The sequence below is a fragment of the Lissotriton helveticus genome, chromosome 1_1 (assembly GCF_964261635.1).
Source record: "Lissotriton helveticus chromosome 1_1, aLisHel1.1, whole genome shotgun sequence".
NCBI classification, from domain to species: Eukaryota; Metazoa; Chordata; class Amphibia; order Caudata; family Salamandridae; genus Lissotriton; species Lissotriton helveticus.
In genome coordinates this window covers 1,474,034,816-1,474,062,749 of record NC_136057.1, presented here as the reverse complement: position 1 = coordinate 1,474,062,749, position 27,934 = coordinate 1,474,034,816, and the positions used below count along the sequence as shown (strand labels likewise).

General features: G+C 48.9%; 1 protein-coding gene across 3 annotated transcripts in view; it reads right to left on the bottom strand.

Moving 5' to 3' along the window:
* The window catches only part of PAN2 (poly(A) specific ribonuclease subunit PAN2), a 1,642,407-nt gene that overhangs the window by 393,247 nt on the left and 1,221,226 nt on the right, over positions 1-27,934 (bottom strand). For all 3 annotated transcript variants that reach the window (XM_078686370.1, XM_078686378.1, XM_078686384.1), the window contains 4 exons: positions 16,714-16,820; positions 14,620-14,718; positions 13,844-13,917; positions 12,806-12,950 (listed from right to left, as the gene is read on the bottom strand). In XM_078686370.1, coding sequence (XP_078542496.1) covers positions 12,806-12,950; positions 13,844-13,917; positions 14,620-14,718; positions 16,714-16,820 — 425 coding nt within the window. The remainder of the gene's footprint in view (positions 1-12,805; positions 12,951-13,843; positions 13,918-14,619; positions 14,719-16,713; positions 16,821-27,934) is intronic.

Sequence of the window (27,934 nt, the reverse complement as noted above, 5' to 3'; positions counted from 1 at the left end):
TGATAGATGACAGCCCTATTAATCAAGTGTCCAAACCCAATATTGTCTTCTGGAGGAGAAGGTTTAGATGGATATAGATGTGGGTCTGGAATATCTGGTATATCCTGTGGGTTTGGATACTCCCAGTCTGGTGAACCTGTTGGGTAGGGAAAAGGGTCATCTGGGTCTTTCCCTCCCCCCATGCTATACTGATCATCATCAGCATCCTGAGGAGGTGTATGTTGTGGAGAATGAAGAGGAGATTTTTGAGGTGAAATGTTTAAAGGGACAGCAGGAGAGGGAGATACAGGAGAGGAAGGGTGCATAGGAGATGTGGCAGAGTCCTTCTTCTTGACAGGCACTGGAAGTGTAGGTGCTGTATCTGACTTCCTCTTCCTGTGTGGTGTGGTGGAAACATGTCCTGTTTCTGGGTCTATATATATCCTCTTTTGAAAAGGATCAGGCCTAAAAAGGTAGTCTTCTTCAGAAATTGCTTTTTTCGGCTCCGGGCCTGGTTTATGCTTGTCTTTAGCCTTAGGAGTTGTTGTATAGTCCTTTGGCGTAGTTTTCGGCACCGAAGGTATGGTTTTCGGTGTCGAGGCCTGGTTTGAGGGCTTGGAGGCATCGGTAGCAGGTTTTGTAGGTTTCGGCATCGAAGATTTTGGACTGGAAGCTGTTTTGGTTGGCTTGGTCTACGGTTTCTGAGTCTTTTTCGGAACTGGGACTTCTTTCGGTTTCGGTGCCGAGGGAGCTGGTTGTATGGTTTGCTCGGTATGGAGCTACCGGAAGGCTTTAATATTTTCTTCGGAACCGGGCTCGATGGCAGGGCTTTCGAAGCAATGTCTCGGTCTCGACCGGGCCCCGAAGGCGGAGTTTTGACCTTTTGGTTGAGGTGTTGGGGCTGGGCTAGGGGCAGTCGTACTCGCGCGTTGACCTGATGGTATGGAGTCATCAGAGTCGCCTGCGTCAGATATGATCTGGAGATCATCGGAATCTTCCTCGGGGACACATGGACCTTCGTCAAAGATATCCATCTGTTCCGGAGCTGATCTCTGCATTTCGCGTCAACGGGGCCTCCGATCTTGAATGGTCTTCTTGGATCGAAAGGATGCACAAGCTGTGCAACTCGACCCGTCGTGTTCCGGTGATAAACACAGGTTACACACCTCGTGATGGTTGCTGTGTGGACATTTTTCTCATCACCCGGGGCATCTTTTGAATGGTGTCCTTTCCATGAGGTATAGGCCTCACCACGTGGGTAGGCCCGACGACCCGTGTCGACGACCGGAATCAAAGTGATGAGGTTGAGTCAATGTATATTGAAGGTAAAGTTTGTTTTTAGAAAGTTTTGCGCGTCGAAGTCTTTGAAAATAGATTTTCGAACCGGAGCGGAAAAGTTGCATCCGAACCCAGTGGCGGAAAAAACAATCTAAGGATGGAGCCGATGCCCATGCGCACTATCGTCCAAGGGAGGAGTCACATCTTGTGACAACAAAAACTTCTTCCAAGACGACAACATGCAATCATCCGAGCCCAACACCAGGTGGCAATCTAATGCTAAGTGTACAATCTGCAGCTCATATGCCTCGAACATATCGTTATTGTTTTTGCAGGTAAGTAAATGGTCTTGAAGGTTGAGATTCTGGGGTTAGAACAAGGGTCAAGGAGGCACTCAAAGAGCACCCTCAGCTGCACTAGGGCGGTCAGGTGCGGGGTGCTGAGACACAATGTTAGCCTATGGGTCCAGGGGGGCCGTCGGTTGGTGGTTGCTTACGAGCAGGCGACAAGGTTGAGGGAGAAAACTCCTAGAGGTAAGATCAGGGCAAACTGGGATCCAAGTGAGCACACTAGGTGCACCCACAGCAGCACTGGGACGGGCAGGGTGCTGGATCAACGTCAGGTGCCCTGTTGGGTTCAATAGGGAGGCTCCAGTCAGAACAAACATTACAGACTCTGGCACAAAGATCTTCAGGATGAGTGCACCAATTGGAGAGGTACGTTGAGATGTAGGGGGATGCCAGGGCACTGTCGGTTGGGCCACCCAAGGCCGTGAGGCATCTGGTGCAGGGGTATCTTTTGGCGTCGGGTTTTACTTACAGGCTCCGGTCACAGTGACCCTCTGGATAGGGGCTGCAGGTGTCGTCGGGAGGCTGAGGCAGGTCAGGGATCACCAGAACCCAGGTCAGGATCACCGGGGAGACCTCGTGGTGTTGGGCCACTCAAACTGATGCCATGGGCATAAGGTGCAGAGTGGTGCAGGTTCGTAGATTTAGTAGTTGTGTTTCTTCAGCAAGTCCGGTGCCCACGGGAAACAGTCAGGGCAGGTCCTCTGGGTTCTGAGGGGCTGTTGGCTGCAGGGCACGCCGGGATTATGCTGGAGGAGGTCGGGACAGGCAGGTAGCGCTGGGGCCAAGGAAGTTGGTGTCCTCTTCTTCCTTCAGCACAGCTCTTTGGTCCTTCTTGCTCATCTGAGGAGGCAAGGTTGCCCCTAAATACTAACTTTATTGGTGTTTCAGGTAGGGACCAATGGGTCACTTCCTTGGGGTGGGTACACACCATATTATGTCACCCTATGAAGCCTCAATCTGATTGGTTGGGTCCCCCATCTTCAAGATGGCAGGGACAGAGTTGTGCTTCGCCTCACCTCCCCCACCTGCGGGGTGGGGTTGACAAAGGTGTGCATATCTCTCCTATCTTGATTTTCCTGCTGATTCTCCAGCCCAAAGTGGGAGTCAAAACTGGTGGGGGCTAGTTGCTAGGAGCAGCAAATAGCAGGTTCAGCTCCCAAAAATGGCAAGCCTTTGAAGCGACGCTGCCCATCCTGGGGGAAGAGGCTTGGAACCTCTGCCCTTGATGAGCTTTGTTTCAGGACCCCGAAAGCAGGAGGCTATCGACCCAGGGGTCCAGAAACATGTCTGGGGAGGCAGCTGGCAAGCAGCCAGTACACTAGAGTTAAGTTGTTTTTCATGCTTTCTGAGTGCATTTGACATTGAATCCTACACTGGCATCAGTGTGGGTTTATGTTGCGGAGAAGTTTGATACCTAATTTTCTAGATTTCGGTAACGCTATTATGGTTCTGTAGAGTTCGTAATGACAAACTCCCAGACCATATACCCTTCATGGCTTTACTATACTTACAATGTCTAAGAATGGACTTAGACACTGTATGGGGTACATGCACCTGTACCCTCACCAATGGTATAGTGCACACAGCTAGAAGGGTGGCTTACCTATGCCATAGGGAGTGGATTGTAGGCATGTCACACAGGGATGTGGGCCATGAGAACTCTTCACTTTGCTCTGCAACAAAACACGCAGCATGCAATGGCAGGCTGTGTGAGTTGAGGTACAGGGCCTCTAAGGGTGGCACCATATGTTCTGCAGTCCTTAGGGGCATTCCCTGGTCACAGTACCCATGGTACCTTTCACTAGGGACTTACATATGGCTGGAGCGTTGCCAATTGGGTTTGCAACAGTACGGTTTTAAGTAAGGAGCATAGTCCCTGGGTACCTAACTGGCAGGAACCCAGGGCACACTCAAAGAGCATCAACATCAGGCAAAAAGTGGGGGGTAACCATGCATAAAAGGTAACTTTCCAACACAAAGTCAACCAACAGAAAGCAATGGACTGGCACAAAGTCCAATCTACTTTTTTGGTATGGTTCACAAAAGGTCTTTCAACAACTAAAACCTTAGATGTCTGTAGGCGAGACCCAAAAAAACACTGGATTACTCTGTTGCCTGATAAGGGAAAATACAAGCAGCACTATAAATTGGTGTGAGGCCTTTATCCAAAGCCGCAGGGTAAATAGAGGTTGTTGGACATCAATTGTAAGGTTTGCTCTGGTTAACCATGGAATGTCAACAATATTATTGAATGCAATCAGAAAGACCATGTACAGTGTAGGAAGCCGGCTCTTTACATAGTGGACTAAAATGAAGTACACTTGTGTAAATAGTCGAAGCAGCCCTTATTGGTTTACAGAAACAAAAATGTGACCACTAAATGCACTCTTGTGGTAGTGTGGACAAGCAGTTTAGGCTTATCAGAGGGAAGTGCTAAGTATGTGTTGTACTCACAAAGGCAATAAATGAGACACTCCAGAATAAGTTGGAGACCAGTTTAGAAAAATAAGTCGTATTTTTATATAAATTTTGATACCAAGAACTTCGTTATCAAGTCATTACTTTTATAAATATTAATTTTTACAGGCAAGTAAATTCTTCATTTCAATGGGTCTTTACAAAGCAATGCTTACATATGGGAGAAAAGGCATAGGTTGCATACAGTTATTTATGGCTGGTTTCTGGGGGTCTCCTTAAGGACTTGGGATTGAATGGGACTACAGTCCAAAGTACTACCAACAGTTACTAGTTACCTGCCCTGGGGCGTCCGGGTGCAGAGGTGCTGGATGGATTGGTAGGTAGGTGTTTGCGCTACGCTGGTGGAAAGAAGGGGGCACTGTAGGGCTGTAAGGACTGATGTAGGAGTGGCTTGCCTATACAGTGTCTGCAGGCATGGCACAGAGGGGGTGTGCCATGTTGTGTCTTCACTTTTCTGTTCACCATGGCATGCATCCTGCAATGGCAGTTTGCATAATGGTGCTTAGGGGTATCTTAGGGTGGCACAATACATGCTGCAGCCCTTAGGGATTCTTTAGCCTCCCTGCCATATGTATCAAGGGACTGGGCACTAACAGGGAGCGCTAAAGGCATCGCTAATTGGGAAAACAATTTCACAGTTTTAGGAAAGAGTTCTGGTACTGGGTGTCAGGCTGCCCCACAAGTCTTACCTTTGCTTGTGACGCGATTCCGCAGAGACGACAAGAGCACCCGTCCCTGTACCCACCTGACCCTCGTGGAAGACAATACCCAGCAGGGATGAGATGGAAGCAGGGATGGGAGCCAGGGTGTAGGGTTAAGGATGGCGTGGAGCTGGCGGGGCGTCCCGGTGTCAACTGGAAACCAAGGAAGATAGATCAGAGACTGTATCAGACCCGAAAAGGAACCACCCCCCACATACACACACAGACCTTGGCACCCCTTGAGGACTCACCAATGCTCCCGGGAAGGAAGGTCCCCAGATGAGAACAGCTCCGGCTGTGAATAGCGAAGGTAAGGCGCTCCTGCGCGTTACCGCCAAGTTCAAAACTAAAGAAAGCGCTCCTGCGCGTTTCACCCAAGCTAAAACAAAAAGAAAGCGCTCCTGCGCGTGTAGCTGAAAACGGTAAGCAATCACTCAACCTGTGGCATCCCTGATAAGAAACCCAAGTCTGTAGGCTGAGTTGTTTCCCTTTAGCGCTCCTGCGCGGTGAGAAACTGTAAGTCTAAACCCCAAAACACAATCCAGGTTCACAAGCACCCTCAAGGCGCTCCTGCGGCTCAGGGGTTAAGAAAACAAAAAACGGCTCGTTCCTGGAACCCCCAGGAGAAGGAACAAACAAGCGCTCCTTAAAGGCGCAGTCTAGAGGCAAGGTAGCACTCCAGCGCGGCTTGCCTCCTTAATGTCAGCCGAGGATTAAAGAGGGCTTCTATGGGTGGCTGACGTGACAGCCGAGCAGCGCTCCAGCGCGGCTCGTCTCCGAACTGGACAGGCAGGTCTTGTCAAGCGGGAATCCGGAATCCGAAGCACCAAGCCGGCGGGAAACGCGCTGGTTATGCGTTTTCCCCCCGGAAGTGCTTCGGTGCTCTGCAGCCCGGGACTAGACCGGGTACTCGACTTCCGGCCGGAAGTGAGTATTTCGGCCTCCCGTGTGTGTATGCGGGAATGGCCGGCTGCGGCAACGCCGCGAACCGTGACAGCACGCCCCCTAGAACAGAACCCCCCCCCCCCACACCGCCCTCGGAAGTCAGAAAAGAGGGACAGGGCGAGGGCACAGGGGATGACTCAGATGGAAAGCACGAACCATAACAGGAGCATGGCGCACATGGGACAAGGGCTCCCAGGAACGTTCATCGGGACCGTACCCCTTCCAATCCACAAGGTAGAACAGCTTGCCCCTGGTACGACGGGACCCCAAGATAGCCCTGACCTCATACTCAACATGGCCCTCCACCACCACCGGAGAAGGGGGAGACGGAAGGGAGCCGCCAGACTGGACCGCCCGCAGAAGGGAGACATGGAAGACCGGATGGATCTTCATGTGCGGAGGAAGCGACAGTTTCATGGCCACAGGGTTGACCACCTTCTCTATAACAAAGGGACCCACAAAACGAGGCAACAGCTTCTTGGGCCCATGCACATTCAGGTGCCGAATAGAAAGCCACACACTATCACCTGTGCGATAAGCGGGTTCTTTTTGTCTGTGAGCGTCAGCATGCTCCTTGTAGGTGTCTTTCGCCTTGGCCAGCTCGAACCGTGCCTGTTGCCAGAGTCCGCGTAGTGTCTCATGATAAGATCGCACGGTGGGCAGGCGGCTGTCCAGTGGCTCCTCCCATGCCGAAGTGCGGGGATGACGTCCATGGAGGCAAAAGAAGGGGGACATGCCGATGGCCGAATGCTTGCTGTTGTTGTACGCGTACTCTGCCATCCATAGCACTTCGGACCATTCCTTCTCGACCGTAAGCAGCAAACAGCGGAGGTACTGTTCCATGGTGTGATTTGTTCTTTCGGCTTGACCATCGGTCTGGGGGTGGTACGCCGAGGAGAGACGTACGTCCATCTCGAGTATCCTGCATACCTCCTTCCAGAAACAGGACACAAATTGCGATCCCCGATCCGTTATGACCTCAGACGGGATGCCATAAAGAGCAAACCACCTCCTGTACGAAGATCAAGGCCAGTTCAGCCGCCGTGGGCAGTTTCTTCAAGGGAACGAAATGTGCCATCTTGGTGAGGTGGTCTACTATAGTGAGAACCGTGGTGTGACCAGTCTTGGTGAGCGGGAGCTCAACCACGAAATCCATGGAGATGGTATGCCATGGAAAAGGAGGCACAGGAATGGACTGCAAGAGGCCAACCGATGGTTCAGATCTGTTCTTGCCGAGCAGGCAAACTGAGCAGTTCGCCACGTGTTTCTTTGTATCGGTCACCATCGTTGGCCATCAAAACAGCCTTCGCACGAGATCGAGCGTTTTGTTGTAACCAGGATGGCCGGAGAGGACATGATCGTGACACGAGTAAAGGGCCTTCTTCTGTTCGGGTACCCCTGGAAGATGTTTTTGGTCTCCCATCGGAACAACGGGATCGGACCGTTTCTTGTCTGGTTCTGCCTGGCCGACGGAATCCATAGAAGCGACTATGCCCTGGAAGTGTTTCTCCGGTAAGATCGAGACAGGCTCGTGGTCTTCGGCGTCTTCTTCGGATTCAGCCAGCCGTGACAGCGCATCAGCCTTGGCGTTGTCTTTCCCTGGCCGGAACGTGATCACGAAGTCGTACTCGTTGAAGAATAGGGTCCATCGGAGCTGGCGGGCTGTGAGGGCACGTGCTGATCGTAGAAACTGCAGGTTTCTGTGGTCAGTATAGATGGTCACCTTGTGTTTTGAGTCCTTCAGGAAGTGACGCCATTCCTCAAATGCGGTCTTGATGGCTAAGAGTTCCCGATCAGACACGGTGTAGTTGCGTTCAGCGGGTTGGAGTTTCTTGGAGTAAAAGGCCACAGGATGCAGTTGCCCCGTCTCGATGTTTCGTTGTGAGAGCACTCCGCCTATGGCGTCCCTAGAGGCGTCTGCCTCTACTATGAAGGGTTGCTCGGTGTCGGGGTGCACCAGAACTGGGGCCACTGTAAACCGTCTCTTTAGTTCCTGGAAGGCGTTGTCTGCTTTTTGGTCCCAACCAAAACGAACCCCCTTGCGCAGCAAGCGCGTGATGGGAGCCACCATCTCGGAGAATTCGGTGATGAAACGACGGTAATAGTTGGAAAAACCGAGGAACCTTTGGACGCCTTTCACGGACTCCGGTGTAGGCCAAGACAGGATGGCTTCTACTTTTTTGTTGTCCATTTGGATGCCCGCCGGAGTGATGACGTGCCCCAGGAACTCAACAGATGTGACGTGAAACACGCTCTTCTCCAACTTCACGTACAGACGGTGTTTCTCCAATTGCTGCAGGACGGAACGCACGTGTTGTACGTGCTCTCCGGTGGTCTGAGAGTAAATCAAGATGTCGTCAATGTAGACGATACAAAAGACGTCGATGAAGTCTCTCAACACTTCATCAATGAAGAACTGGAATGCGGCGGGGGCGTTGCAGAGTCCGAAAGGCATGACCTGATATTCGAACAATCCAAACTTCGTCCGGAAGGCGGTCTTCCATTCGTCACCCTTCCGGACTCTCACAAGGTGGTAAGCACCCCGTAGGTCCAGTTTCGTGTATATGGTGGCGTTCTTGACCTGGTCCAAGAGATTGGAGATTAACGGTAGTGGGTACCGTTTTTTTACAGTGATGGAGTTCATTGCGCGAAAGTCTATACAGGTCCTCAGATCCCCTTCCTTCTTCGACACGAAGAAAAGAGGAGAGGAAACCGGAGATCTGGAATGACGAATAAAACCGTTGTCCAGGTATTCGTCCAGATAGGAGCGGAGGTGTATGTTCTCCTTTTCCGTGAGCGAGTATATCCTGCTGCATGGCAACGTGGAGCCGGGAATCAGGTCTATGCGGCAGTCGAATGACCGGTGGGGTGGCAGAGTGTTGGCTCCCTTCTTGTCGAACACTTCCGCTAGGTCCAGATATTCTTTTGGTATGGTTCCCTGGGAAACCATTCCCATGCCTACTACAGGCAACGAGTGTGCCTGTATGAAACGAGGGCCTGACAGGTCGACTTTTGCGTAACAGGTGCTGCAGCAGTGCTCCGATTCCAGGTGGATGGTTCTGGTCACCCAATCGATGCGGGGATTGTGCTTCACCAACCACGGCAAACCCAAGATCACCTTAAACTGAGGGGCGTCTATGACGTCAAAACTAATGGACTCTGTGTGGTTGTTGGAGAAGGACATCGTCATGGTCTCTGTTCGGTGTCGGATAGGGCCGGAAGTTAGGTCCGTTCCATCAACAGCCTTGACGGGTTCGGGTTGGGCCTTCGTCACTGTGTCAATGCCCAAGGCGCGGGAAAACGCTGTATCGATGAAGCAGCCTGTCGCCCCGGAATCCAACATGGCGGTCACCACCCAGGTTCTGCCCACCAGATTCCGTAAGGACACGTCCATGCCGACGTGATGACTACCGTCGTATACCACAGGGATCGCAGATGTACAAGACGAAAAACCCAGAGGACGGATCCCCATGTCTACTGGGTTGTCTCGTTTCCCGTCTTGTCGCCCTTGCTGATGGGCAACGCGTACGGCCTTCTGCCTCGCGGTCTGGATGGCTTAGCAGGGCATTCCCTCACGAAGTGGCCGCTTTTACCGCAATATAGGCACTGGTTCTGCTTCCTCCTTTTTTCCCTTTCTTGACTGGTCAAGGGTCCTCTTATGCCTCCGATCTGCATGGGTTCGGACGCTTCTCCCTGGGGAGCAGATTCCTCTTTGGCTTTCTCGATGCCCTTGTCCCCGATGGGCAAGAGACGATTGTCGTTGCCTTTTCCCCTGTCGGTCTTTCTTTCCTGTAGTCGGAAATTCATTTTCACCACCATGTCAATGAAAGGGCCTATAGCTTCGGGCGGATCGGGATACTGCGAGATGAGGTCCTTCAGGTCATCCCGTAACCCCCGATAGAACACAGATACCTTCTTGTCCTCTGGCCAGTGGGCTTCTATGACCAGCCTGTTGAACATGGTGATGTAATGGAGCAAGTCCTTGTTGCCTTGTTTGAGGCCGAGCAACTCGTTGTCTGCGGCCTGCACGAAGGTATGGCGAGCGAACATACGCCGCATGGTTTCCTTAAACGTTGGCAGGTGGTTAAGCATGGGATCGGCGTTCTCTACCAAGGAAATGGACCACTGAGCAGCATCCCCGCCCATGTATGACAGTATGTAGGCGACCTTGGAGGCATCATCGGGAAAGGCCGCGATCCTGGCCATGAAATGCAGTTGACATTGATGTATGAATATTCTGTACTTAGTGCTATCACCGTAGAAGCGTTCGGGTGGTGCCAACTGTACAGGATGGGGAGTGACAACCTGGATGGCCGTGTCTTGGTTGGTGGCGGCGGAGGGCCCCCCAAAGGTGAACGTTGGTTGTCTCAGCAGGCCGTCTTGTCTACCTCTGGGGCTGGGAGTAGTACCCCAAGGATTAGGGACCCCGGCTGCCATTTGACCCTGTAGGGCCGTTATGTCCTGGCGTAAGGCGAGGTTCTCCGTTTGCATGGCAGCCAGCATGACTGCGATATCTTGCAGAGTGACCTCCGGGTCGCCCATGTCGTCTGGGCGGAATTGTTACCGTGGGCTTCGGATTCTGTCAGGCTGCCCCACAAGTCTTACCTTTGCTTGTGACGCGATTCCGCAGAGACGACAAGAGCACCCGTCCCTGTACCCACCTGACCCTCGTGGAAGACAATACCCAGCAGGGATGAGATGGACGCAGGGATGGGAGCCAGGGTGTAGGGTTAAGGATGGCGTGGAGCTGGCGGGGCGTCCCGGTGTCAACTGGAAACCAAGGAAGATAGATCAGAGACTGTATCAGACCCGAAAAGGAACCACCCCCCACACACACACACAGACCTTGGCACCCCTTGAGGACTCACCAATGCTCCTGGTAAGGAAGGTCCCCAGATGAGAACAGCTCCGGCTGTGAATAGCGAAGGTAAGGCGCTCCTGCGCGTTACCGCCAAGTTCAAAACTAAAGAAAGCGCTCCTGCGCGTTTCACCCAAGCTAAAACAAAAAGAAAGCGCTCCTGTGCGTGTAGCTGAAAACGGTAAGCAATCACTCAACCTGTGGCATCCCTGATAAGAAACCCAAGTCTGTAGGCTGAGTTGTTTCCCTTTAGCGCTCCTGCGCGGTGAGAAACTGAGTCTAAACCCCAAAACACAATCCAGGTTCACAAACACCCTCAAGGCGCTCCTGCGCCTCAGGGGTTAAGAAAACAAAAAACGGCTCTTTCCTGGAACCCCCAGGAGAAGGAACAAACAAGCGCTCCTTAATGGCGCAGTCTAGAGGCAAGGTAGCTCTCCAGCGCGGCTTGCCTCCTTAATGTCAGCCGAGGATTAAAGAGGGCTTCTATGGGTGGCTGACGTGACAGCCGAGCAGCGCTCCAGCGCGGCTCGTCTCCGAACTGGAAAGGCAGGTCTTGTCAAGCGGGAATCCGGAATCCGAAGCACCAAGCCGGCGGGAAACGCGCTGGTTATGCGTTTTCCCCCCGGAAGTGCTTCGGTGCTCTGCAGCCCGGGTACTCGACTTCCGGCCGGAAGTGAGTATTTCAGCCTCCCGTGTGTGTATGCGGGAATGGCCGGCCGCGGCAACGCCGCGAACCGTGATAGCGGGGACCTGATAGCAGGAACCTAGTGCACTTCTGTCAATATACCATGAAGAAAGCAAGGCTAACCATGTCACGGCATTTCAGCACGTAACTCTCAGGTCAGCATGGCTCAAACAGGCAAGGTGTACATGACAGAGTGAGGTTATGCACTTAAAAAAGAGTAACATTTTAGATAACAGTTAATAACTTTAATATTCAGTCAGTTCTATGGTTATTACAGGTAAAGAAGGTACATTAAAAATGAAGATCCACGTCAAAAAACAGATGGACCTAGCACTTCCCGAGTCAAGGTTATTCCTCTACAAGTGTTTATCTCCATAACACTATTTCCATTGAACCCAAGCCATGTGGTCAGTGTTTACTTATAATAGCACCTCGGATAGACTGTGGTAAAGACACAGCATTCAAATCAACAATGCTATCCAAAGGGACAGAGACAGAAAGGTAAACATTGTGAATGAAAGTTCACTAAAGAAAATGTGCAATGGAAACCGATTTGTGGCTCAAACCCACCATCCAAACAAAGAGGATTCCCCCATCCTAAAAGAAAAAGTCATCAAAATGTACTTTGAGTAACCATGGTGTGGTATATGTGACCCGATGTTGGGTACTAGTGCCCAACTCGGAGGCAACTAGCTCAGTTCACTTGAGTCCAGTAGTCGCTGGAGTCTAAGGTGGCCATAAGTGGGGATTCAGTTCCATGCGGAGTCAAGAGTATTCGACCCTTGTTGAGAAGTCTCAACATTGCAGTTGTAAGCACAATTGCCAACTCTGACATTAATTGCTTGGGATTTGTTCTAACACAAGAAACTTCATAATGACAAACTTTGTAAGCATCACTTAAAATGGTGCTAAATGCTACAGAGGAAAGATGATTTCGCATCAGCTCCGTATAAATATGGACATCCAGGACAAGAAATGGAAGACCCTGCACCATTTCACGCTGTGAATATGCAACAGGATACCGAGCCCCACACCCCCTTTCGGTAAAGTGCTACATAGTTTACTTTCAGGCAGAACTATGGGAATTATTTAATTTATTCCATGCCCCAGGAACAGTCATGACACATTGACTTAGAACAAGCACCTCAAAACAACTACTGTGCCACTTCTGCTTCCTATTCAGAGAGGGGCTAAGGAAGGTAGACACCCACTTCAATGCACATTGCCTACAGACCGGGTGAGTGCCCCTGAGCAGTGGACTGTATAAAATAAAGGAATACTCTTCAAAGACTGTGGTAGATCTAACCCTTCACTTTGTTTGACATGATTGCACAACAAGTAATGGGCAAGGTCTCAAGGCTTGTATGTGGAGGGGTGAGGGATTGAGTGGTTGGAGATTGCTGCACCACTTTATTCACGAAGTTACTTTCACAATACAGCATCAATAATGATCGTCCGAGAGTTTCTAAAAAGCAGGTCAGTAGAAGTGCACATAATATGGCTGACATTTAACCCAATCATTTCACTTTACCTCATCATTTTCATTCCAATTCACGACCTCCAGTTCCTTTGCTTTGGTCAGTTTCATTTTCAGAGAATAAGGCAGCCAGACATTCTTGAGCTCTTCCACTGATGGGTACACAGGTCCAGGGTCCTCAGGAGCTCCATTCTCGTCCCTGATGGAAAAGAGTACATAGGGGATATTATGCATTAACATAACAGCGGAGAAGTGAATGTGTTATCAGCCACGTATTATAAGGTAAAAACGACACCTATGGTTATTAATCCAGAGTGCAAATGTCAATGACACTGTATATTTCCCCCCATAGGTCCAGAGTAGGACTAAGCATTTATTATCACTCCACAATTAATGTAGCGTTTGGCTCACCCCTCGGAAGCCCAAATTACCGTACAAGTTAAAGTATAGAGACATGGAACTATCGGTGGCAGAGAGCATGCGCGTCTGTGTGGGGTTGGAGGTAGGGGTGATTGCTTCTTAGAAGTAGTTAATGCGAAACTGCACGCGTGCAGCAAGGTGTATAATTTACATTCCCCCTGACTGTGGTCCCTCGCTTCTGACTTGGCAGGCACCAGCGAGTACAGGCTTCCTAATATGGATTTACTGAAAGGTCACATCAATTTTCTTCCCATAGAATGGAACCTTGAAGAAAGGAAAAGCCACAGTGCAAAATGAAGCTTTCATTCTGAACTGAATGCGGAACACTTAGAAAACAATTAACTCAGTTATGGCACAAAGTAAGTCAAATTAAAAATGTATAGGTCTTGAACCTGTCAGAAAGTTGCTCGGTTCCTACGATCTGTTAAACAGAATTTAAAAAAATGAAATGTAATGGGGATGGGGTGATGAGGAGGGGGGTTCATTTAAAGGTTTTAAATAATATGTACTTTTTAGAATGTTTTATGGACAATTGTCTAAATAAACTTGTTTTTTAACCTGAACCTGTCAGAAAGTAGAGTGCAGCTTTATTGCATTGGAACAGGATGTTGCTTTGAGTGAAAGTCAGCCTTGCTCAACCATCAGGCTCTTAATTAAAAAGCAGTCTCTCACCACAGTATTGCAGGTTTCTCCAGGACTTTGAGGGCCTCCAGCTCTACTTTCTTGGCCTCCTTCTTGAAAGTAATCTGAACAGAAAGGGGGCATAAAACCACAAAAATGTAAGGAAAACAAGGAATTCTCACAATCCGAAAAGAATGCCTGCCTTGTGGGTGCTATACAGAGTAAGACTAGTCAAATAAACAATACCACACAGCTTGATGCGCACTGACCTCGTTCCTGATGGTTACACGCATGTGACTCGAGTATACTGGGCAAGAAGCTACTAGGTCTGGCGATTCCAGAACACTGTGCTCTGGATTCCTCGGTCTGAGACATTCAGAGTTTAACAGCCTTTTGCCTACAAATCACCAGATTAAACTTTGCTTTTGCTGATAATGACCAGAACTTACAACCTGCTAGTAAATTTAAATACTGTGTGGAATGAAGTGAAGGTTCACCTAAGTCTTACAGGGTAGATAGTGACTTCTCTTAATTCAATCCAGCCGCCCTATGTTACTAATATCTGAGCAGAGGTTAGGGATAGAACATACAGGGAGTATAAATAAGAACTTAGGATACAAATACGAAGCACAGCTGAGAAATATTTACTGAATAAAGAGGGGGGAAGCACAACTAAGAGTTATTTGCCCCCAGTTGTAAACACGTTTTGAAGCATTTATGCAACAAACAGTACAAAAAAAAGCAGAGCCAGCATGACCCAGCCCTCTACACCCATCCACGATGAGGGGAAAATAAGGTATAAGGAACTCACAAAAGATAGGACTTACCTCGGCCTGTGTTTTCCAAAATTCTGCTTCCTTAGCACTGTTGACCTCACAGTTGATTACTAATATGTCTGGAAGGCAGCGTATATTTCGGGTTTGAACCTGGAGGAGAGATTTAAGAACATGCAAGTCAATATAAAAGACGAAACCCTTTTATCTTTGTCCAAGAATCTCTCCCCACAAAATGTAACCTAAATTTCAAATTCACATTGTATTAAATTCACATTGTATCATAAGGACAAGAAGTGCAACACTTTCTGGTGAGACCCAGGTTCAAGACAATGTTAGCAGTGATTCCGAGTAGACCATTACTGTCTATGAGGCAGCAGGGCCCACGACGGCGGCCAAGCCTCTGTTCACATCATCTTAAGAGGCCCTAGTAAAGGCCCAACATCAGACCTAAGTCAGCAACACCTAAAGGCACATGCAGAACAAGACGCTGTGCCCTGCTAACAGGGGAAAAAAGGTTCACTAAATTCCAGGGCTAACCCAAAGATGGAGGAACACCATACCTCTTTGTTTGGTTGAGGTATTATGCATCACAGGGGTCTGGTAACCTCTGTCGAACTGTCTTGTAACGTTCATAGTGACTCTTTTGACCCTTTTTTTGGCTTTTCAGAAATCTCAGGCTGCCTTCAAGTAATTTTAGGTTTTGCCTGATCTATAGTGCCAGTTCTGGTTATGTTTTTATTATGGATTCTTGTCATGTTCCTTTCTGGGGTAAATAACTAAAACAAGTTAAAATGAGCTAAAGTCCCTTTGTGCATTTTTTGGGATTCTTCAGAACTTCAAAACTTGCCTCATGAAAGGGTTTCTACTTTGCTTCACAACTAGACGTGTTAGATTGATTCAACTAAATACTGGCCCTGAAATTCGATGCGTTGCAAACTGGTCATTATATAGTCTGAGGCCACAAATATAGCTGCATCTCAGATGCAATCTTCACCAGACCATAAGTAAAGAAGCTTGAACTGGATACTTTTTCAGGTAGGAATGGTCCTTTCTCATTCCTTTTCCTTCTGCATAGTCCTGAATAGTTATTAACCCTATTCTTGTAGGAGGTTCAGAGATGCTTCTCGAATCTAGTGGGTGACAAAGAACCACTCTGCACACCCTGGCCAAGGATTTATGCAGGCATCTGGGGAGTAACCTCTGGTGAGTCCTCATGAGTCTTACAGCGCTCAGCACAACTGTGCTACATCATGCATTTAAGGCTGCCACATGGTTACCATGACACACCTAAGTGTTTATGAAAGTTATATTCAAATGTGCAGGTGTGTTAATATTTTGAAAAAATAAATAAAAATAACTCCCATCAAGAGTTTCATTCACGGTAGTGGCCGTCCCCTTGAGTTTAACTTGTTGCTCAACAAACTTGAAAGAGTGTTAGCCTGCTAGCAAGAAGAACTTCCATCTTCTTGAAGTAATGAACATGGTACAACAGTCAACCCGAGAAGCCTTCTGAACCACTTGGGGGGCGAGGCAGCACAGGAAAAAAAAATTCTGATCAGAAAAACTTGCTATTAATTCAGTGTTAAAGGTGGGTTAGGTTTGTTTCATATAAAGTTCTCATCTTTGTAAGATAAGACTTCAATTAATAAGGCACTAATAGAACATGTTTTTCTACTGGAGTTTCCCTTAAAGCCCAATGCAAAAATCAATCTAAAGCATATAATAAGGGCCATGATTCTGGTTCTCTGTGTAGGTTGTAACATACTGAATTATTTTCTGGAATTTCAAGTAACAAATGTTATCACCTAAAAAAATAATACAATGTTTATCAATCACATGAGAAAGAAAGCCTGAGTCACAAAAAAGGATTGAAGTCGGTGTCCAAAAAGTTAGAAACGGATGTCTGAGGCAGATACACTCACAATGAAATAGTAACTGTGCTGCAGTACAAGATGTCCACCAGTGTGTTGCAGTGGAGGCCATGCTATGTTGAAAGGGACACAGCAGCGGTGGTTCTGAGCTCCAAGGAAATACAGCATAGCAGGCTTGCCTAAGGTGACAACACTATGCCTAAGCTCCTACCCCCACACAATGTCCCGTACCACCAGCCCTCCTGTGTCTGATGTTGCTGATACCCTGACTGACCGTGGGCTGATACTTCTCACAGTTTTCACACCATGCTTGCGTGTTCTGCTCCAGGCAGATGCTGCGCTTCAGCACCTCCGCAAACTCGTAATCTCTGCAGGCTTTATCTGAGAGCAAGAAAAAAAGCAGTAAGACATTTAATCAAGGGAGAGATTCTAGCTTGTTTACTCACAGACTAATGAACAGGATTGGGTGACAAAAGTCAGAACAAAGCAGGAAATGACAGGAGAAAAGAAATAGCAGAAGGGAGGGACAGAAAATTGGAACTGAGCGATCTGTTGAGGCAGGGGTCACAATTAGAAGAGTGTCGGCTGAAATAATTAGTGAAGTCATGCTTTGGCTCATAAAGTATGGCTGCCCAACTTTTCCTGTCTGTAGGCAAATCTACTGTTTTAAAACATAAAACATACTTAGTGAAGTAGTGTGGCTCACTGGTTAGAGGCGGCAGACCCGAGAGCAGAGGACGGCCCGGGACCAGGGTTCGATTCCCGGCGCGGCAGGTTTCTGGACCAGGGTCAGCGGACTCGATAATTCTCTCGCCTCGGTGCCCACTCTGATCAGCGATCACACTCGGCAACTCTGGGCATTAGCTTGCCTCATCTTCACTAACGGCCCCACCAGACCGCCGGGGATGCCTGGTCTCACCCTGGAGATACCCATTAAGGGACCATCTCTCAGGGAAGCCAGGAAGGGTTTCGCAGCGGTCGAAGCGCCTTGGGACCCTACGGGTAAGTAGTGCGCTATATAAATGCCTATACATACTTAAAGAGGCCTCTTTGTGAGCTCCTTGCTAATGATTGATAGTTCTACTCTATCTCAATTGTCCGTTCTTGATTCAAAAGCTTTCCTCCCTCTTCTTCTATTTGCCCCACCGAGAAGCATTTGTCTCAGTGTTCTGACTGGGTGAGTTATATTCTTCTAGGGCACACTCGAGGAACTATTTTTAGGTCTAGTTTACCAGATAGAGCAAGCTGTCTGGCTGGAAAATACCTACTGTGGACCTACAGGCCACCCAGTGCTTACCATTGCATGGCTTAGTCACTCATTATCTTGCTTCCTATTTAAGAGCTTTCCTTATACATCTTCCATTTTGTGCTTGTTCCTGCCCTAGAGTATTGTCTTTTTCCCCTCCTTTGACCGACTTGTAACCTTCCACTGGTCACCTTTAGGTAATTACGACTTTCTTTTTGCTTAAGCACTTCATAAGAGTGCATCGGGTTTCCAGATCTCCTTCCTAGTGTGCTTCTACACCCCCACAAACATCCTCCCTGTGCTCCGGGTTGCTGCATCCCTCATGTTGCAAGCTCTCTTGTTTGCGTCACCCTGCTACTAACTTGCTCTCACTTGTGTCCTGCCATTTTCCTCCCCTGCTCACTTCCAGTAGCTCCCCCCACTTGCTTCTCCCATGACCCTCACCTCTGTCTTTTTTTTCTCTTCTATTTTTTGTTATTTTATGTTTTGGGAGGACCAGGCAGCAAAATGCTGCTTGCACCTCTGTCATAAAAAACACGAGGACATAGGATCTCAAAGTTGGGGGGGAGGAGGGCAGGAGAAAGTGAGGGTCGCGGGAGGGGGGCCCAGGAGCAAGCAAGGGTTGCGTTGGGCCAGAAGCAAGCGAGGGTCGCGGGGGCCAGAAGCAGGGCCGGACTGGGAACCACAACCGGCCCTGGCAAAGTGCTCGGCCCGGTCCCCCCTCCACTCGGGGGGGGGGGGGGGGGGGGGGGTTGGAGGTGCCGCCTCCCTCTTTGCCGGGGCCGGCTGCAAAAACAGCCCTGTAACAAAAACGGCCCCAGGGGCCCAAAACCGGCCCCCACCCGTGCGGCGCACTGGGGGATTGCCCGGTGCCCGCTATGGCCAGTCCGGCCCTGGCCAGAAGTCATGGGGGGACAGGAGCAAGCGAGGGTCGCGGGGGGGGGGGGGGGGACAGGAGCAAGCAAGGGTCACGGGGGTGCCAGGAGCAAGCGAGGGTCACGGGTGGCCAGGAGCAAGCGAGGGTCGTGGGGGGGTGGGGCCAGGAACAAGCGAGGGTTGCAGGGGGGGCCCAGGAACAAGCAAGGGTCACGGAGGGGGGGGGCAGGAACAAGCGAGGGTCGCGGGGGGGGGCCAGGAGCAAGCAAGGGTCACGGGGGCCAGGAGCAAGCAAGGGTCATCGGGGGGCCAGGAGTAAGCAAGGGTCAACGGGGGGCCAGGAGCAAGCAAGGGTCAGGGGGGGCCAGGAGCAAGCAAGGGTCACGGGGGCCAGGAGCAAGCAAGGGTCAACAGGGGGCCAGGAGCAAGCAAGGGTCAACGGGGGGCCAGGAGCAAGCAAGGGTCAGAGGGGCCAGGAGCAAGCAAGTGTCACGGGGGCCAGGAGCAAGCAAGGGTCAATAGGGGGCCAGGAGCAAGCAAGGGTGAACGGGGGCCAGGGGCAAGCATGGGTCAACGGGAGGCCAGGAGCAAGCAAGGGTCAATGGGGGGCCAGGAGCAAGTGGGAGTTGCGGTGGCCAGGAGAAAGCAGGAGTCGCGGGGGACATGGGCAAGCGGGAGTTGCGGGGGGAGAGGCACAAGCAGGAAACACGGGAGGGACAAGAGCAAGCGGAAAACGCGGGGGGGACAGGAGCAAGCGGGAAACGCAGGGGGGACAGGAGCAAGCGGGAAACGCAGGGGGGGACAGGAGCAAGCGGGAAACGCAGGGGGGGGACAGGAGCAAGCGGGAAACGCAGAGGGGGGGACAGGAGCAAGCGGGAAACGCGGGGGGACAGGAGCAAGCGGGAAACGCGGGGGACAGGAGCAAGCGGGAGTCGCGGGGGGTCAGGACAAGCGGGAGTCATGGGGGGACAGGAGCAAGCGGGAGTCGCGGGGGGACAGGAGCAAGCTGGAGTCGCGGGGGACAGGAGCAAGCTGGAGTCGCGGGGGGACAGGAGCAAGCTGGAGTCGCGGGGGGACAGGAGCAAGCTGGAGTCACGGGGACAGGAGCAAGTGGGGGTCACGGGGGACAGGAGGAAGCGGGAGTCACGAGGGGACAGGAACAAGTGGGAGTCGCAGGTGGACAGGAGCAAACGGGAGTTGCGGGCGGAAAGGAGCAAGCGGAAGTCACGGGTAGACAGGAGCAAGCGGGAGTCACGGGTAGACAGGAGCAAGCAGGAATCGCTGGGAGACAGGAACAAACGGGAGTCGAAGGGGGACAGGAGCAAATGGGAGTCACAAGGGTGACAGGAGCAAGTGGGGGTCGAGAACCAGGAGCAACGGAGGGTCAGGGGCTAGTAGCAATGGAGGGTTAGGTCCTAGGAGCAATGGAGGGTCAGGTCCTAAGAGCAACGGAGGGTCAAGGAAGGAGCAACGGAGGGTCAAGGAAGGGGCAATGGAGCCAGGCAGTGAAAGCAAGGGAGGGTGGCCAACACGAGCAAGGGAAGGCCAAGGGGTATGAGCAAGGGATGCTAGAGGCAGGAGAAAGGGGGGTCTGGATTAGGAGAAACATGTCAAGATTCTACCATCTTGCAACCAGTCGCAAGGGTCGTATGGGGTTCTCACCTTCGTCTAGTTTTACCAGAAAACACTATTTTGCACAATACACACCTTTCACTCCAGTAATGGTTTCCACTCCACTATTATGGGGCATTATAGTCCAGTTAGTCATTTGTCCTCAAAGGTAAACAACGTTTACCCCAAAGCTTTTTTAACGCAGGGAATCACAACGCAGTGGTTACAAGGACCGCATTGTGATTTCGCATACCATTACAACGATTTGCGGGGGGTGGGGTTGTAGGATTTTAAATCCAACACCTTACCTATTGTCTGCACAGACTGGAGTTGGAATAGTAAATTATACTATTCCAACATCCAGGCCCCCCCTCCGCAAGTGGTTGTTACGACTTGTGGAGTAATGGCATGGGGAATCACAACGCGGTCGTTGTAACGACCGCGTTGATATTCCCTGCGGGGGAAAAGGCTGCGGAATAACAGCACAGATTCGTCCTCAAAGCTAGTTAAGATCACGTTTCTGTAGGCATGGACCGGTGTGTTATCATTGTTTCTGGTCCTCAATAGATTCATTGACCAATACATACATGTTTTTCTGAGTTTCCCCAGACTGTTCCGATTTACACTCCATTTCTGGTTTCTGCACTACTCTTCATGTCTTTTTTGCATTCTACAGGTTTTCCTTCTCCAATTCGATGGAGATTTCATTCCGAGCTCTTGGATAATTACTTTCTCCTAGACCCTTCCCTGAGCTGCCATCTACATCTTGCCTCTTAGCTCAGAGCACAGGGTTCTCACAACTGTCTTACTGTAGACACTGGGTGAGCCTAGTATGACTTGCTGACCTGTTTGAGCCCCTGCTCCTTGTACTTTCACAGTTTTTTGGGGAAAAAAAACATTTCTTTCAATACTCGCAATATTTTCACAGCCATCAAGTGAGGTCATAAGAAAAACTTAAGCATCTGTTCGTAGCATGCAGGGCTGTAGATTAACCAGCTCTTCATACTACAATCTAGTGTTGGGCTCAGATCTTTGCAATTTTCTTTTTTTTTCTTCAAAGAAGTCTGAGTCACAAGCTATAATGACTCCTCCTCCGCTGGCAATGCACATGGGCACTGAGTCCATGTTGGATTCTGTTTCACACAGCGAGTGAGAGCAGCATAGAGTGTTGCGGGAACACTATATGAAGCACATGTGTACTGCACAAAGAAAATAACGAGAGAAGAGATCTGGGATCAGACCCATACGCGTCCAGGGAAGAGAGTGGGAGCTTGTGAATCTACAGAACCACATGGTACGTTTAGATGTAGAAAGGTTAAGTAACCTCTTCCATTCGTAGCTATCCATCAAAAAATTCCAGCTTAAGATATAAGTTGGCCCTCGCAAGGCTTTCCAAAGGCCATGAACAGCTGATTTGCCTTGCGAAAGGGTTTATTTCCATCTATATAGTACGTGAGTGTGCGCTTTACGTCTAGGGTATGAAACACTGTCTGCTACCGAGTCTGGTTGGGGGAAAAAGACTGGGGGATGTATGGTCGGATGAAAAGGGGAAAACATGTTAAGAAGGAACCGGAGGTTGTCCTGCACACTACCCTGTCCTTGTGAACTTTGATGAAAGGTTCTTACAGTTTAAGGGCTTGCAGCTCACTAATGCAGCTTAAAAAAGTGAAGGCTACCTTCCAGGAGAGGTACTTGAGTAGGAAAGAATGTGTGGGCTCAAACGTGGGACCCTTGCGTAACGACAATATTCAGGTGCCACACTGGTGGTGGCAGAACCCTGGGAGTAATGACCCTTTTGAGGCCTTCCATGAATGTCTTGATTGCGGAAGAGGGAGAAATGTTCCCAGTTTTTCACAAATGCAGGTATAGATGCTAAATTAAGCTATATTGAAGTGTAGGAGGCCTGACTTCTGGAGGTGGAGCACATATCCAATAATATCATGGTCTGCAAACCTAAGAGGGTCTGGAGATGCAGCAGTGGACAAATAATTTCCATTTTGCTACTTGGCATGCCTGTGTGGTAGGTCTACAATACTCTCACAGGACGTTCATGCTTTCTTTGAGAAGACAAGATAACTGAATTCTAAGACCTCTGGAGCAAGATTGCTAGATTGAGTTGGTTGGGATCTGGGTGCCTGATCTGCCCTTGATTCCTGGTGAGAAGGTCTCGCCTGTTAGGAAGCTTTGCATGGGGGCTGATTGATATCTTTAGCAGGGCTGAATACCAGTGCTGCCTGGCCCAAGTGGAGGGAGGAATGAGGATTTGCCATGTTTGCCACATCTTCCGCACCACCAGGAGTGGGAAAGGTAGAAAGCATATGCAAAGATCCCTGACCAGTTGATCCATAGTGCATTGCCAATGGACTGTGGGTGCCTGGAGGCGAAGTTTGGGCATTTTGCATTCTCGAGGTGGAGAACAGGTCTACATCAGGAGTGCCCCAAAACTGGAAATAAACGTGCAGGACCTGCGAAATGAGTTTCCCACTCGTACACTTGTTGACAGTTCCTGCTCAACAGGTCCACCAGTCTTTTGTCCACCCCAGGGAGGTACTCTGCCATCAAGTGAATGTGGTGGTGGAGTGCCCAATGCCAGGTTGTAGGAGCCAGCAGGGAAAAGGTTACCAAGTGGATGTCTCCTGCTTTTTTAAGTAGTACATGGCTGTCATGTTGTCTGTCCTGACCAGGACTTATTTACCTCAAATGAGAGGTAGGAAAGCCTTGAGAGTGAGGTGTAATGCCAGAAGCTCAAGATAACTTATATGGTGGTTCTGCTAATCAGGAGTCCACAAAACCTACACTGTGTTCTGATTGGGATGAGCTCACAACCCACCTTGGGATGCAGATGTGGTAACAGCGACTTGTGGAATGGGGAGAAAAGGCATGCACCACAACATGTTGTTGTTGCTGTCCCACCACTTCTGAGAGCGATGGACGCTGACCTTTACCAACACAAGATCTTCCACCTGACCCTCCTCCTGTGACCATTGTGCTGAAAGGCACTGCTGCAATGGACGCGTGTGTAGCTGGGCTTAGAGTATAAACGCAATGCATGAGGCCATTCTATCCAAATTTTGCATTACAGTTCTGAAGCTGGACAAAGGCTGCAATGCTTTTAGGGCGTGGGCATGCTTTGCCAGTGACAGATCAGCATCACCCAATGAAAGGATTGGTTCTGGAGGAGTTGTAGATGGGACTTGTCCACATTTATGGTGAACCCAAGTCTGTGAAGTGAGGTTGTCATCTGTATGTGCTGTAGGCACTGTTGTTTTCTTACACTTTTGACCAGCCAATCATCAATATAGGGAAAAACATGCACCCCTCCTTAAGCAAAAGTCACACAAGAGATGGATGGAATGCAGAACAAATCAAAACATTCACCCCCAGTCTAGAGATCTGGTTCAAATCCTTCATTCTTTTACCCACCATGCCACCCCAGTTTAGACCCGGTCATATGCAAATCAGTCTTGACCCCGTGCCTCATGGGAACAGTGCAGCCTGAACTTCCAAGCCACGTCCTTCCTACTTAAGCCAGAAGGAACCTCTGCCTGGCACTTGCAGACCCTCGAAGCACTGGTGACACTAAAGGGAAGTACCTTGACATGATGCTGGTCAATAAGGAGGTGGGAAGGATGGAGATGAAAAAGCTGCCATGTAGTCGCCTTGCTGAAGCAGAGGTATTACATTACAGTGTCACTATATGGAGATTTTCTGAGACAAATTGCTCTACAAAGGGGAGTTTTCTCTTTCGAAGAAAAATATGTGCTGGCTTTAGGGCAGCAAGGTGGAGATCTTACCTATTTACAGAGGAACAGGTGTTTCTGCTGTGCATCCAGCTACTACTATGAGCGCTGGAGGATGGGTTATTTAGATAACTGAGAGCCGGTCGTAGAGGGTGCTTTCGGCACAGAATGTACTGATGGAGATGAAGGGGTACTTGACATGGGACGGATTTCAGTGCTGATTTATGGTTTGGTACCAATGTGGGTTTTGGTGTTGGTGCTGAAGGCCCTCTTGGTTTTAAAGGAACCTGAGGCTTGTTTAGGCTCTTCTGCCTCGATGGGCAAGCACAGGGTTCTCTAAAGTCGGTCCTGGAGGGACCATGCCCGATTGATTATTAAGATACCTAAATTTATCTGAATGGGGACATGCTGAAAATCAGGCATGGATACAGCCTTTCAGGACCGACTTTGGAGAATCCTGGATAAGCTGGATCAGTGCCTGGAGAAGGGAGCACTGTTGTCTCCGAAGCCTTTGGTTAGTGCAGACCATGGCCCAAAGACATAGGTGGCTTGACTGGCTGTTTTGAAGACACTGGGATTGACACCTAACCCCTTTGGGGCAGGGCTCTGCTTCAACTCGGAGCGATAGTGCTGGCCTAAGTTGTGTGTTGGTGCCACTCTCATTCACGACTGGAGTCTTCTTCCACGGCTGTTAGGCACCTGAATCCATACAGTCCAAATCTTTGAACTCAGAGGATACGGCTGCGTCCAGGCTGGGGGAAGGCTGGAGGAACTGTGCCTCCGAGGGGTTGGCTTCTGTCTCTGACATCTTCCAGGAACGTGGCAGGAATATAGCAGTCAGACTCCTGCCTCTGTATTCTCTGATGTGCCCATCTCTGATTGCGGTGTCGGAGAGTCTTCATCATCTGGAAGTGAAGCAGGCCTCACACATGGTATTGTCACGGCCAGGGTAATGGCAGAGATTGCAGACCTGGTGATGGTCGATCCAGAAGAATTAGGATTGGCATTGGAGACAGTACTGGAAGGGCGTTCTTTCCATCACTGTGAGTGCATTCTTGATGCAGTCTTCAAGGCAAGGGGCGGATTGCGCCGGTGAGAACACAAAGCCTTGGTAGTAAGGTTTTGAAAGAAGGCCTATGTTTGTTCAAAGTCATCTGAAAAACTAAGCAAGTCGAAGATCTGTCACTGATCCATTAGGGCTGCAGCATGTATTATGCCACCCTAGCGGAACCCCCCCTACAAAATGCATGCAGGCTGCCATTGTAGACTGTGTGTCATGGTGCAAATTGAGCAAAAACACGGCATGGCACCCTCACTAGGTGCCATGCCAAAGTCATTTCAAGCTTCAATAGATCTACTCACCCACGTGCTATGGAGAGTCAGGTTTGATCAGGTCGAGCTATTTATAGGACGTTCTTATCCGTTCTGGTGAGTGAACTTAAACTGCAAAGGAACAGGTATTTTGTTCATTCAGATAATGAATGAACAATGAAGATGCCTTTAAAACTTTTTTTTTATTTTGACACATTTGCTGTCTGTTAAAGGACAGAAGTCAAATGCCAGTTTGTCTTTTTACTAATTGCTGCTTATCTTGTGTTTACTTTCCTTTCTCTTATTAGAGTAAGAGGTTTTTGTCAAGTGATCTTACAATCCTTGTGAAACAGAAGATAGTAAGTTTTTTTGTAACAATATTTAAACAGCTTGTAAAGGAATAGTACAACTATTTCAAAATATATATATATAGGAATTACACCACCACTTAATTCGGAAATGTGGTGCAAACAAAGATTTAAATAGGAGCAAAACAAATCAGAACACTTTGTGATGTGCAAACAAAAAATATTTGCAGAAACTATTTTTAAACACTGTACACTATATAGTTGTAAGTACAATGCAAATTGTGAGGGGATTGAGGCAAAGCAGATTGCACCTATCTTTTAGTGGAGTAATTTATATTGCAGTTTACTAGGTGCTAAGGACCGGAGAATCAATACTCCTAAGCCTCCAGATATACACAAAAACTCTCAATTCCAAAACACAATGGTCCAGCACACTTGGTTTGAGTTCATAAGTAAATATATAGTGATTTCCCAAAAACAAGCCTTGATACTGCTTAAACATTCATTTCACGTCATTCGATCTCATGATCAGACACAAGGGCAATTCAGCAGAGATCTTAAATTCTTTATTGATTACTTTTTTTCTCTCTGACAAGGTAAAACCGTTGCCAACGCGTTTCGTCCTTGCGGACTTCTTCAAGGCTACAAACAATATACGTATATACAAATTACTTTACAAAAATTATTACATCTTCACTTTACAATCATTATAAAAATAAACATTCCATTTATTCGAAAAAAACATACCCGTTGTATTATACAAAATTCATGTTGCATTTCATTTTCTATTAGCATAGGTGTATGTAGGACAAAGTATTTCAGATACAAAATTCATGTTGCATTTCATTATTATTAGCATAGGTGTATGGAGGACAAAGTATTTCAGATATAGTTCTCAAAGCAATACTGCATTCAAAAAATTTCTACTGACTTTGCCACATTTCATATAGTCTTAAAATACATCCACAGTATATTAGGGAAACACTGTTCCATTTTCCTGCTTCTAATTATTGTTCGGTGTCCCTGGTGGGGAGGGGCACTACTACTTTTATTGTGCATAAATTCTTATTCCCATGCGACATATTGTGTCTTCATCTTATACTCCAGAGTGATGCTCCCTAACATATACAATGATGTAACAATTCTTAGCAGAAACAAAACAGTCTCCTATCCTGAGTAGGATTATAGCGTTGCGCAGTTTCTCCTTTTGTTATGCAGTTGCGCAAGTTACTTACCTTCTGTAACGATATATCTGTAAGAGACATTAGTTAGTGATAGATTCCTTACCTTAGAATTACCCCCAGGCATCAGACAGGATCCGGAAAGTTTTCGTCAGCAGTGCCCCTGCGCATCGGAAGGTGGCGTCTTGCGGCTCTGTGTCCGCCGTATGCGTTGTGATTGACGGGATGACGTAGCGGCAGCTACTTAGACGCTGCCCTCACACGCTAACGTCAGTTCTGTACACGACTTTCCGCGCCAGGAACTCAGAGCCATGCAAGATACTGATCACTGGTGCATTGAAACTAGGGCCCTGAAAGGGATGACGTTAACCCTAGAAATCAGTTTACAGAACAAGGAGGATGGGTGGGGCGGTAAGGAATCTATCACTAACTAATGTCTCTAACAGATATATTGTTACAGAAGGTAAGTAACTTGTGCATCTGAAAGAGACACGTTAGTGATAGATTACTTACCTTAGAATAGATACCCCAGCAATACCAACCTCGTGGTGGGTCTGCGAACCAAACTCACACCAGAAAGTCACGGAGACCGAACGGCCAAAGAAGCCGCCTCTCTGGACTTGGCTGTCAAGGCAATAATGCTTAGTAAAAGTGTGCAGCGAGGCCCACGTGGCTGCCTGACCGATGTCTTGCAGGGAAACACCACGTCCCAATGCAGTAGTAGCTGCTGTCACCCTGGTAGAATGGGCGCGTAGTTCCACCGGAGGTTCAATTTTAGCCAGAGAATAACCGGCTTTTAAACACAAGACGACCCCGCGGGAGATAGTCCACTTGTGTACAACCCAGCCTTTCTTGGCGCCTACGTACCCAACAAAGAGCTGGTCATCCACCCGGAACTGTTGTGTGCGAGCTAGTTTAAATGAGAGGCAACATAAAGAACAGAGCAAAGTGTAAGCATTCAATGAGACGACATATCCAGGTGCTGTTATTCAGCTTTTTATTTTCAGCTGTGTAAAGTATGCAGATGATGAAACCAGCCAACGCTTTTCACCCAAACATGGGCTTCTTCAGGGCAAAGAAAAATATTTGGCGATGAAAGTAATCCTTCAATTGTAGTCAATATTGCGGCGAGAACTGTTAATTCTAAATGGAGAATAACAAAGCTCTCGGGTAGGAGGGGGATTCTTACTGAGTAAACCCGAATCCCATGTAAACCGCGACG